General features: G+C 43.8%; 1 protein-coding gene and 1 long non-coding RNA gene across 4 annotated transcripts in view; both read right to left on the bottom strand.

Moving 5' to 3' along the window:
• LOC309373836 overlaps positions 1-12,672 on the bottom strand; it is a 265,180-nt gene that overhangs the window by 10,555 nt on the left and 241,953 nt on the right. The window lies entirely within an intron of this gene.
• LOC309373771 (N-acetyllactosaminide beta-1,6-N-acetylglucosaminyl-transferase-like) lies at positions 1,100-12,381 on the bottom strand. Of its 3 annotated transcripts, none has more exons than XM_081918281.1 (4): positions 11,583-12,381; positions 7,047-8,541; positions 5,219-5,305; positions 1,100-3,448 (listed from the first exon to the last, which is right to left on the bottom strand). In XM_081918281.1, exons 2-4 carry the CDS (start codon positions 7,993-7,995, stop codon positions 3,258-3,260), a joined length of 1,227 nt encoding a protein of 408 aa, XP_081774407.1. In that variant the 5' UTR covers positions 7,996-8,541; positions 11,583-12,381; the 3' UTR covers positions 1,100-3,257. The 3 variants fall into 3 exon arrangements, with proteins under 3 accessions (XP_081774407.1, XP_081774408.1, XP_081774409.1); XM_081918282.1 differs by having other exon boundaries at positions 7,047-8,340; XM_081918283.1 differs by lacking the exons at positions 5,219-5,305; positions 11,583-12,381 and having other exon boundaries at positions 7,047-9,463.

Raw genomic sequence — 12,672 nt, 5'->3', positions numbered from 1 at the left:
GAAAAGGGGAAATTGTTCCAACCACAGAACTAAGACAATGGCCCGGTTTGCACTTAAGATTAAGCCAAGCAATGGGGAGGAGCTCATGGCTTACTAGTCATCTAAACCTAGGCTTGTCGTTTGCTTTGCTCCAGGCCAAACAACCCCCAAACCGTAAAAACTTGCAGGAAACAAATTTTACCTGCATGAGGTTTCTTTGTTGCCAATTATTTTTGATTTCCCATCATTTCTAACAAATGGTCACGAAATTAATACAAATACAAATGGAAAAGCTGACTTCCCACCCACCCCCAGATGCCCCCTCTATTTTCCTCCTTTTGTTGTTGTTGTTTAGTCATGTCCGACTCTTTGTGACCCCATGGACCAGAGCACGCCAGGCACTCCTGTCTTCCACTGCCTCCCACAGTTTGGTCAGACTGGTAGCTTCGAGAACACTGTCCAACCATCTCGTCCTCTGTCGTCCCCTTCTCCTTGTGCCCTCCATCTTTCCCAACACCAGGGACTTTTCCAGGGAGTCTTCTCTTCTCATGAGGTGGCCAAAGTATTGGAGCCTCAGCTTCAGGATCTGTCCTTCCAGTGAGCACTCAGGGCTGATTTCCTTCAGAATGGATAGGTTTGATCTTCTTAGAGTCCTTGGGACTCTCAAGAGTCTCCTCCAGCACCATAAGTCAAAAGCATCAATTCTTCGGCGATCAGCCTTCGTTATGGTCCAGCTCTCACTAAAATAGCTTTTCCAACCATCATTTCTAAATACATTCATCCCTTCTCCCTACACATCCCCTGTTCAGTTGCCAATTTCTGCTAAGAGGATTCTGTTGTGCAAACCTTTTGTTGTTTGCGCTGTTGGAGCGGAAGGCACCTAGAGTTGCACAGTAGCATGATGTGCATAAATCAGCATATTTACAACCCAGAGAGAAGCACAACCACCTTTTTATTCATCACGCCAAGCTGTGGTTAAAGTAAGGGTGGGGAACCTCTGACATTACAGATGCTGTTCGGCTACAACTCCCATCATCATTGGCCATACTGGTGATAAGTGATGGGCTGATTGACAAGTCGGTAACCGTAACATTAAACCAGCTCGCTCAGGTTTTACATGTTAGATTTGCATCCACTTATTCCAAAGAATGAAAGATAAGTACCATATATCTTTGCTGAAAATAAACCACATGTCAACATTAGCGGGAACATGCCTCATTTAATTCAGTCAACTTTTCCACCACCTGTTGAGTTCATGGTTAGGTTTGTAGTGGTTGTTTTGTTGCTTATTCAGTAATGGATTATGAAACAACAAGCACAAGAGTTTAATAAAATTTGGGCTTTGTGTTCAGTAGATGTTTGTATTCTGTGTTGTTGTTTTTTTCTCTTTAAAGGAAAAACAGGCATCTCAACATTGGTAGATTTTGTAGTACAGAAAGCTTGCACAACCTATGAACAAAGATGACGTATTATAAAATCAGAAAAACAATACAAACCTTTTAAATTTTTGGCATAGACATACTGTTTTTATCACCTAGGATACTAACTCATTTGGTGTTTTATTCCTTTATAGGAGCTCAGCATTACACCAAACTTTGCAGTTGTCTTTCTCCGGCAGACCAATCCAAACTTGATTGCTGTTAAGGGCACAGCTGCAGATCTGGTTGAAAAGCTGGTACCCTTAATACAAATTCTGATATACCCTCAATACAGTTCTAAAGTAAAGGGAAACGATTCAGTTTCTTTTAGTTTTATTTTAAGAAAACAAACTATTTATTTACTATTGAATTGTTACAAAAAAAATACAATGAATATCTGCAAATCTGTTTGTTTTTCTAAGAAAAAATACTCTTCCACTTTAAAGTACAACACTTAACAGACCAAAACTGAAACATAGGCAACATGTTTAACAGCAAGGGCCGACATGGAAATGAGTCACGAAACGGAGGGCTGCGTTAAATGTCCATAATTAATTGACATACCAGTTCAAGCTCCTATTTAGCAGACCCATTTTCATGCTTACGGTAGATGCCAAGAAAGAACTGGCGGACATTTCTGCACGGATGAAACCTTTCTGTACAAAATTTCAGTCTCCATTTAAAAAATAAATAAATGGTAAAGCAGGGAAAGAAGAAAATGCCGCTTTTTAATTTTTCTCCTCTGGACTTTTAGCAAATATTACAGGGATAGTCAACATGGTGCCCACTAGCTATTCTGCAGTGCAGCTCGTATCAGCCTTAGCTAGCATGTCCAACGTTCAGCGATGATGGAAATTTTAGGGCAACAACATCTGAACGGCACCTCGTTGGCTACCCCTGACATACGGCCATCATCTTTTCAAACCATCTGAGGTGAATGAAGATTTAGATGGTGCACAGAAATAATAATAATAATAATAATAATAATAATAATAATAATAATAATAATAATAAAAGATGGTACACAGAAATATGAAAATGATTTGCCGTTAATCAGCATAAGCAGTCCCTGTAAAAAAACTGGTTCAGTTGCACCTGAAAAACCATCTCTTTTTTTAAAAAAAACCTTATGTGCGAAGATCTTCTCTTTGTTTTCAAGAGAAATTGGGTTTTTTTGCAGTTTACGTTTTGCTCTTTTGCAGCGATTTTGAGCTCCCACATTGCCTGTGGGGGCGCGTGAGTCTCCCATTATAAAAAAGGGAAAGGGATACTCATGTACATTATAAAAAAAGGGGGGAGGATACTCATGGAGTTTTTTCTTTCCGTGGGAGATAACAGAGGAATCCTGGTAGCCCGTATATCTGAATATCGGGCCTTGATCTCACTTCAGAAACAGGTACAATATTTGTGCACAGACACAAGTCCTCCAGCAAATAACAAGGCCCCTTAGTAAATCTTGTATCGATATGTAGTCAGTATTAATCCAGTCGTCTAGCGTACCACTTAGTGAAACCTGACTTGCAACAATGATCAAAGTCTAATTCAACCAGCTTGAAATATGAATTCACTGTCTTTCTTCCTGTTGGTCAAAACGACTTCCCAAAATATTAACAAATGATACCTGAGTTCTTTGGTGGGTGGGAGAAATGGATAGTAACTCTGTTCCAAAACAGGATGCAAAATCCTAAAAATAATCAAGTATATCAAATAGCAAAAAATATCAACCAATATATTGATTGCCCTGAATTTTGACATAGTGAGATGATGTTCAAGATTGGAACATGCATGGATTCAAGCTAAACTGGCTCTTCCAGGATGTTGGCTCTGTTCATCGTCTTAAAGTAAACCATATCGGTTCCCCTAAAGGTACCAACTTGGCTCCACAGGTATTTCACTCTCTTTCAGTGCCCTCTCCCGAACGGCCAGTTCCAGGCATTCCACAGTAGGTGGATATGTTTCAAGTTCAACTTTGTTAGCAAACAGTTGTGTACCGGATAGCAGCCACTCAAGGTCTCCAGTTCCATAGACACAAATGTCTCTTTTATAGTGACCTGTCAAGAGATAAAAGTACTTTCATCGGAAATAAAGAAGGTCATATAAAGAAGTAATTAGAGAAAAGAATGAAGAGTGCAAAGTCAACTTAATGGGGAAATCGTATTAAATGTGATGTAAATTGGTATTGATTAAAAAATTCGTAAAACTAATAAAAATGATTTGGCATACATTATTTGTATACCATTGGGTTTTTAAAGGTGGAATTGATGTCTGGTCGCTAAAAGAAGCTCAACAATTTTGGGGTCTTCCTAAAAAAAAACTTTTTGGGAGTCCTGGTTGTGGCAACCCTATAACCCTACAATATGGCAACCCTATATTATGTGGGAATTAAACTCAAGGCGAGTTTTGCAGACAATCCTGAATTGTCTGCACAAGGCACTGCCTGTTAAAGTTTTAAAAAACGAATACCTTAATTTTCGCTCTATAAGACTCACTTTTTCCCTCCTAAAAAGTAAGGGGGAATGTGTGTGCGTCTTATGGAGCAAATGCAGGCTGCGCAGCTATCCTAGAAGCCAGAACAGCAAGAGGGATCGCTGCGCAGCGATCCCTCTTGTTGTTCTGGCTTCTGAGATTCAGAATATTTTTTTCTTGTTTTCCTCCTCCAAAAACTAGGTGCGTCTTATGGTCTGATGCGTCTTATAGAGCAAAAAATACGGTAACTTTTACTCAGCGGACTTGCAGTTGCAGACTAAATATATAATGCAGGTAGGTGAATTAGGGGTGATTTAAGGGGTTTCCTAAAAATGTTCGCGTCCTCCTAAAAACATCTCAACAGCTTTCGTGGTGTCCTGGTTTTTACTTTTTGAAATATGGTCTTGACCACTCCTTTCAGAAGCAGCGTTTTTCTTCATGAAAATACGTCATCAGATCACTTCTACCACAAGGCTTGGCTAATTACTATCTTTATAATATAAGATGCAGCTCACTACCTTCTTTATTTACATTGACTTGTGAGTTCTCCAAGCCACTAAGGTTGTAATTCTCAAGACCCCGACTGTGAAACATTATTCCATGAAAGTCAATGAGAGAAGTATGGCAACCAAAAAGTGAATGCAGAGTAACACTGTACATATATTCCCCCTTTCATGCAGGAATTGTTTGTATGCACTTTAGTGCACAATTTGGGTGCAAATTTGGTGTAATCTGCAAGTTCATAACCTTGAACAATCATGCAAAAGGAGCCCCATTCAGCTTTCTCTCTGCATTTAATAATAACAATAATTTCTACCGCGCCCATCCAACTGGGTCTCCCTAGCTACTCTGGGCAGATTCCAACAGAAGGTTAAAAATAGATTAAAACATCAGTTATTAAAACCTTCCCTAAAGAGGGCTGCCTTCAGCTGTCTTCTAAATGTCAGATAGTTGTTTATTTCCTTGACATCTGATGGGAGGGCGTTCCACAGGACGGGTGCCACTACCGAGAAGGCCCTCTGCCTGATTCCCTGTAATTTCGCTTTTCGCAATGAGGGAACCGCCAGAAGGCCCTCGGCTGGAAGCGTGGTCATTCTACAGATAGATATTAATAATACCCAGCTGATCATTTTTGGAACTGCGCATTGCCCAGGAAAGAAACGGGAGGGTGTCAGTGCTAGTGTTTCTGAGCCTAGGCACTGCAAGTTCTGAAATGCCACAAGTCTGTTTCCGAACCTCTTTGAAGCCTTCATTAAACTGAAGGGTGTAACAGCCCAGCATAGACAGAGGTCATGGAATACAAGAAGGGTCCGCTCTCAGTGCTAGACAGCAGAATGCCAAAACTGTGCATTTACCGTAACATCTCCCAACAGTTCCGTTGATCCATTTGATAGCTCTCAAGCCGCCCTCTCGTGTAGCATTTGGCATGGAACCAGGGACATCTGTTATTTGGAGAGAGTGCAAAACCAAAAGATGAGCCTTGTGAGGGCACAGCAGTTAATCTTAAAAGTGCCAGATGGTCTATTGAAAACATGGACATTTCGTCATGCTTTGGGAGTTCTTATTTATCTCAGTTTCTCCCAAGGTAATTGGGATTTCATTTGAAATCCTTCCGTTTTGTCTGAATCATCTCGAGGGTGGGGGAGAGAAACAAACCTGATTTATAAATATTATAAAAAATATTTTCCTAAATTCCAAAGTGTACAAGCAAACCCTCTAAGTGCCCCTATTTTCCAGGGACGGTCCTGGATTTACAGAAGCTGTCCTGATTTACGATTTGATCCCAGAATGTCTCGCTTTTCCTTAGGAAATTCCTATTTTCATCAAAGAAATGTTGGCGGGTATGGTAGGTAGAGAAAATACTGGGTGGTGTCTAAATAGTAAAATTATTATTATGGGTTAGGACGTCCCCATTTGCATCGGAGAAATGTTGGAGGGTATGTACAAGCAGTTTTTGTTTTGTCCTAATGACTTGTGAATCCAGCTGTTAAACAAACAGAAACATCCCTGTAAGAGAATGACCCGGAAAGAAATAACATCCCTGGCCATCGTGCATGTAGGTTTGAGGAATGATGCTCCAATTCCCTTCCAATTCTTGGCCCCCTTTTCTGTTATATAAGAGTTTACTGAACTAGTCAGACCAGTTTCTTTGTAAGATAGTGGCCTTAGCTGGCCACTTAAGTGTCCTCATCAACACACCCAAGGAGTGAGCCAGGTTGCCAGAACGAGAAATAAGCAAGGGTGTCCCCTGGGCAAGTGGATGGGCCTTGGCTCCCACTCCCTTAACTGTCCGGGAGAACAACAGGAGTGTGTAGCATGCAAGCGCTGGTCAAAACAGGCTGAAAAGCAGGAGGCACAAGGTTTTTTGTGGCAGCCATGGAGCGTTGACCAACTGGAACCAGGATGTGGTGAAGGCATCTGTGATGGCCTGGGATTCGGACTCGGAGGCTGAACCTTAGGAATCCCAGCCTGCACAGGATTCCCCGCCTCCAGAACCAGCTGAGCCAGGGCTGGGGCCTGAGCCTGAAGGGTCCTCACCTGTGCTGGATCCTCAGGTGCAGGCACCAGCTGAGTCTGCTCTGGCTCCTGAGGTGATTGCCTGCAGATGCTCCAATCTCAGCCCCATCAGAGGAAGCTGAGGTTGCCTCTGGGTCCGGTAACCCTCCAGCCTCTCCTGGGCTGCAGAGGCTCAGGGCAGAGAGGCGGAGGGAAATTTCCACAGGAGGAGTGCTCACCTCCAGGCCAGGAGAGGCGAGTCACCTGAGGATCGGAGCCGCCCTATGCCTCGGGGCAGATAAAAGCCAACCAGCCCCAATCCCAAGTTGTGGGAGCAACATTGTTGGTATCCAGTTCCTGCCTGCACCCTGTCCTGCCGGAGCTCCTGACCTCACCCGACTCCCTGCCTTGGACCCAGCTTCAGCTTTGACGGACTGCCTCCATACTGCACCCTCGACCTTGGACTGGACTCAGACCCCGCCTCACGGTTAATCCATGGAACCAGCACAGCATCACTTGAAAGCATGCAGGAATATGCAGCTGTCCCATATGGGGATCAAACCTGTAACCTTGGCATGACCAGCACCACACTCTAACCAATTCATCTCCTTGAGAACCTGTGCAACTTTAGATCCGACAACAAACCCCAGCCAACAAAATCAGAACCGGTTGGATCTTGCTACGTACCTGGTATCCTATTGAGTGTCGTCCAGTATTGTTCGTCTGGACTAAAGGTGTCCTGGGACCATTCTAGCAAATCGAGGGCCCGTTCATCGGAGAAAATAAACTCCACAAAGGGCCTTGTTAGGGCAACATATGAAGAGCCACGGTAAAGAGTCAGATTGTGGGGCACTTCTGATTTCAAATACATGGTGCTTAGCATTTGAATTGGATATTCTCCGTCATGATCTCCAAGACATGGTTTGAAAGAATATTTGGTCCTCACGGTATAAGGATCTACAAGGGGAACCCCAGGTGTGATGTTTTTCCCGTTAAACTTTTTCAGCTTCCGGACAATTTCCTTGTTGGTTTTCAAGGGGAAGTCTTGGCCGCAGAGGTTGAGGAGATACTTCCACTGAACCGTGGACCTCAGGAGGTCCTTCATGCAGTTCAGGTCAGCCTGGAGCCTGGTTATCCCGGTGTAAATGACCACCTCCGCTTTGGACACGAGGAAGGCGTTGGGAAAGCAATCGACCAGCTTCTTCACATCCTGCTGGTACCCATCAGGTGCCTTCTTATCCACGTGGATGCAGTAAATGTTGTGGGGCACGTAAATGGCCCGGAAGACCCGTTCAAAGGTACCAAATTCTTTGTGGATGGTGATGGCGTACGCTATGGGGAAGCCGGCTTCCTCCGCAGACAGGGTTTTCGTGAGGTAGTGACTGCTGGCGATGTAATCTTTGCAGGAAGAGGAGTTCCCGAAAGAGGTGTGGAAGTGTTTCCCCCAGATAAACGCTCTGTCCTGCTCTGCCAGAGACCTGCAATGATCCCGGAGGAAATCACCTTCCCGAGATTTCTGTGTCTGCCGCCTTTGTTGTTTAGAGAGAAGGGGACGCTGGCGATCCAGAACAAGCAGAATTGCCAAGCCGCTCAGGGAAAGAACAGCAGAGATGCAACAAGCCTTCCGAGAGAGCATCGTCTCTAGGGAAATGAACACTGCTTCTGTCGCAGCGAACGCCAGTGGAAGGTCTCCCCCTGTAGCCCTCAGTTGTTAATTTGGCAACGTGCTTCTGCTGCCCTGCATTGTTTTGTTTCTGTCCACCGTCCCAAGATGGCAGGGTAGCTTTGGCCTCAGCTGGCTGCTAAGCAAGCAGCTCTACTTGCCTATCCGCAGGGATCCGAGCCGAACACACCATTGATCCGAGCAAAGCACACCATCGGCCACAAAGGCTGGAGGGAGAGACTGGAATCCTCCTTGATTCTTCAGTTCTTCCCCCAAAGTTCAGTGGCTCCACCTCACCCGTGAAAGGGCACTGTGCTCCTGAGTTATGGGACAAAAAGGAACACAAACCAATATGAAGTCTTGAAAATGTGATACTCCAGTAGGAAGGAGATGGGGTGGGTCAGAGAATAGCATGGAGAAGCAATGGGGTTCCTCTAAAGCAAGGGTGTTGGAAGAAAAGCTTCTGGAGCAATTCCTTACTTCATTTATTGGGGGAGGGGAGGCAGAGAGAAAATACGCCTGTGGCAAAAAACAAAAAAGGTAGAATTTGAATGTTAGAACAAAGATTGGCAAAACAAGGATAGGTGCTGTGTCTTAAAATATTTGGTGCTGACCTTTAAAGCCCTAAACGGCCTCGGTCCTGTATACCTGAAGGAGTGTCTCCACCCCCATCGTTCAGCCCGGACACTGAGGTCCAGCGCTGAGGGGCTTCTGGCGGTTCCCTCCCTGCAAGAGGTGAGGTTACAGGGAACCAGGCAGAGGGCCTTCTTGGTGGTGGCGCCTGCCCTGTGGAACGCCCTCCCATCAGATGTCAAGGAAATAAGCAGCTATCCTATTTTTAAAAGATATCTGAAGGCAGCCCTGTTTAGGGAAGTTTTTATTATTTAATGCTGTATTGTTTTTAACACACCATTGTGAGCCGCCCAAAGTGCCCGGGGAAAATCCTGGCTCAGAAATGGAAACTACAGGAACTTCCAACATTGGAAGAAAGGAGGAGTAAGATGGTGGAATATGTAGAGTTAGCAAAGCTGACGGGGAAGATCCAGAATCAGTGCGGCGAACTGTTTCAAAAGGACTGGAGCGAATTTATATTATATATGAAACAACATTGTAAACACCTGAAAACGTTTGTAGGTTTGAGTTGAAATGTTTCGTAATGAGAATATAAGGAACAGACTTACATTTAATGAGGGGAAATATAAAAACGAGAGAAAGTAAAAAAGTGGTGATAGAAATGCTAAGAAAAATGTAATTATGTATGGAAGTCAGAAAGAGGGGCGGGGGGAGGTCGATGCTCTGTCAGAGCAATGCTTAGACTTATTGAATTATGTGTTGAAACTGTGATTATGATAAAACTGAAAATGTAATAAAAACTATTATTATTTTAAAAAATGAAAAGAATAACTTATCAATGTTCCACATCAATTCTAAGTTCCTTTGGGCTTCAGAAAATAAAATAATACTCCAGTGAGATGTGGAAAGATACAACACAGGACAGGGTGGGATACCTCAGGCTGGAGTTGCCCTCTTCTCAGGGCCACATCTGTCACTGGGGCCTACACTGCACTCAGCTCCCCCCTCCCGAGTGAAACGTATGTTTTCAACTGTGATCCTGCTTCTTACTTGTTTTTCACGGAGAAATGGGGAGGAGGGGATACCTCTACCTTTTTCAGGGCTGCGCAGCTTAATGTGCACAGGGTAAGATTTGCATCCATTGCTCTGCCCTTAATAAATCCATCCACGTGGGACCACATATCCACCCCTGTCCTGCAACAGCAGCAGCCGCCAAGACCTCACTGGTAGGCTGCACACAAGGAAATGCAGTTTGGTGGGCTGAAGAAGATTATCACTGGCCCAGGACTAGAACTTTTAAAGAAGTGGGGGAAAGGGGGAGCTTGCATTTCAGCAAACCAAAAACTGGTTCTCTCACTTGGGTGTCTGCAGGGGTGGAAAGTGTAGCCCAAGTGTAGCTGGAAAAGGTTTTTGCATGTTCCAAGGATCCCAGGACTGTGTCTGGGGATGATCCTACGGGGCAGGCAAAAAAATACATTTCTTACACACAAACAGACCTATGTCCTCTCCCTCCCCCCCCCCCCGCCCCGAACTTGCTGCTGCAGGGAAACTGGGCAGTTCTAGCGCGCACACAAACAGCAAGGGATTCTCAAAAGAGACGTTGGAGGCTATTCCCAGCGGGGAAACTGGCTGAAAATCCTTCTCTCAGGCCTGGACTCTGTTTGAGGAGCTGTCTTAGTTGTAGGACATGTCTTGCCCCGAGGCTTACAATCAAAAAGACATGGTGACACACAAGAGGAAGAAGCAAGCTAAGGCATTATTTCTTAAAGTTAGGGTGGGAGCATCATATATATATATACACACCATATTTTTCCGTGTATAAGATGCCCCCTATTTGGGGGGAATCAAAATTAAGAAAATGGGGGGAGATTGTCCCCTTTAACATTATTTTTTAGTAAAAAAAAAAACCCTAGTCTTACACACAGAAAAGTACGGCATATGCATACTCAAAAGGGTAAGTCGATTACAAAGTGGAATGGGAAATGGAAACCAAAAAAGGGTGGAGGGAAGTCAAGGGATTCAGGGAATCCTAAATGCAAGGTGACTGATATGTTTTAACTGGAATTTATTATGTAAAATTTGCATATATATATATATATATATATATATATATATATATATATATATACACACACACACACACACACACACACACACACACACACACATATAAATACACACACACATAGATAGATAGATAGATAGATAGATAGATAGATAGATAGATAGATAGATATAGATAGATAGATAGCTCCTTGGGTCTGCTTGCCTGTAGCCGTGTTAACATGTAAATTTTTCCCACTCACCCAGGATTTGAAGGAGACAGTCCAGGAGCTGGGAAAAGGAGGAATATAAGATAGATAGATGATAGATAGATAGATAGATAGATAGATGATAGATAGATAGATAGATAGATAGATAGATAGATAGATAGATAGATAGATAGCCCTGGGGTAACGGGAACAGACCAGCACTGGGCACCAGATCACACAGATTTGGCCAATACCAATGCCGTCTTCCCTCGCATGTTGCAACAATGCAAGTGATTATGTTTGCACTTTAATGAGCAATTCCCACTTCTTGGACCAAGACATGAAACTGAAAGAGGTCTTGGGCCAGCAGTAGCAGCAGTTGTATCCTGAATGCTGCAAGTTCAGCACACTCAAATCCTGGATCAGTTTGCAGCAAATAATAAACCACGTGATTTGAGCACCTTGCAGGTAACAGGCGTTATCTCGGCAATGGCACCCTCCCTGCGGAAGGCCTCCCATCAGGTGTCTGGGAGGTAGAGAATTACACAACTTTTAGAAAGGCAGCCCTGTTCCAAGTTTTGAATGTGTGACATTTTTTTATTTTTAATATTTTTCAGCAGGCCGCCCAGAGTGGCTGGGCAGGGGAAGGAGAAGAAGAAGAAGAAGAAGAAGAAGAAGAAGAAGAAGAAGAAGAAGAAGAAGAAGAAGAAGAAGAAGAAGAAGAAGTTTACTCACTTGCACAGGCCTCAGGGTCTGGATTCTCGCTTGAAAGGCAATAAACACAGAACCGAACAGGGGAGCAAAAACCCAAGAATACCAGGGCGGAGTCTTTAGGCTTGCAAGCCAAAGCAGTGCAGAATTTAACCCCTTTCATCTTTCCATTGCTACAAATCAGCACAGCGGTTGCCCTAGTCACGCTGCAGGCTGCAGAAAACCAGTATTGGGAGGGGATAGGTTGCGCCAATATTGATTGGGTTTGAGCTGGGGCAATGGCACTGAGGAAGGGGTTCAAGCAGAAGTATACAGATCACACCCTTCCCATGTGTTACAAAGACCAAACACCGCAGCAGTTTGCACGTTAACTTGGCTGAGTCCTGCTTTTTGCCCCAGGGAGCACTGTGCATGATATGCCAACATCTATCTTTGCATTAATAATCTGTGCACGCCACAGCTTTGAGTCAGACCTTGGTGCTTCAATAATTTAAGCGAGTTTCATTCTGCCTGTTTGTGAACCCCTGGTGATGTTTCCTGATGCTTCTTCGCTGCTATTGATTTTGCCATGCCTGGAATATGTATCTGGGCATTCTCTTACACGAGCCAAAAACCGGCCAACTTTGAAGAAGTACCTTAAATACCTCCTGGTTTAATTACATGGCAAGAGGAAATGTTTTCTAGAGGAAATGATCGAGGCAAGACTTGGAATAATGAAGTTGTTTCGGTCTGCTCGCAAGCAAATGGTTTCTTAGCTTGTTCTCAAAAAAAAAAACCTCACAATATTTCTAAAGGTCAGTTTTCCTCACTGTGCAACCAGGACTGAGCTTCCCTCCAGCCACCTCCAAGCATACAAAAAGCTATTTAGTATGAAAGTCATATCGCAGATGTTAATATTGCCCAGTTTGAAGTGACTGGAAGCATAAGAACTGACTCCTTTTGGAAGAAATAATTGTCCAGGCCCATGAAAACACTGTTCAAAGTTTACTTGCAGAACTCTTCAGAAACAAAACAGGAACATCAAATGATACATCCAATAATGTCCATAATATCTTCTGCTGTCCAGCACGGGCTCAGCACCTTAGAAAATACGAAATAATCCAAACAGACCTTC

The sequence above is a fragment of the Podarcis melisellensis genome, assembly GCF_964234715.1.
Source record: "Podarcis melisellensis genome assembly, chromosome: 7".
Classification (NCBI taxonomy): domain Eukaryota; kingdom Metazoa; phylum Chordata; class Lepidosauria; order Squamata; family Lacertidae; genus Podarcis; species Podarcis melisellensis.
Note: the sequence above shows the minus strand (reverse complement) of the source record. Positions and strands in the feature narration are given on the sequence as shown.

Coding starts and splice junctions, on each gene's coding strand:
- LOC309373771 (XM_081918281.1), bottom strand. CDS start 7,995: ATGCTCTCTCGGAAGGCTTGTTGCATCTCTGCTGTTCTTTCCCTGAGC. Junction 5,306..7,046: donor GACACTCAATAGGATACCAG/GTACGTAGCAAG, acceptor TCCAAATAACAG/ATGTCCCTGGTTCCATGCCA. Junction 3,449..5,218: donor AACTGTTGGGAGATGTTACG/GTAAATGCACAG, acceptor ATCTCTTGACAG/GTCACTATAAAAGAGACATT.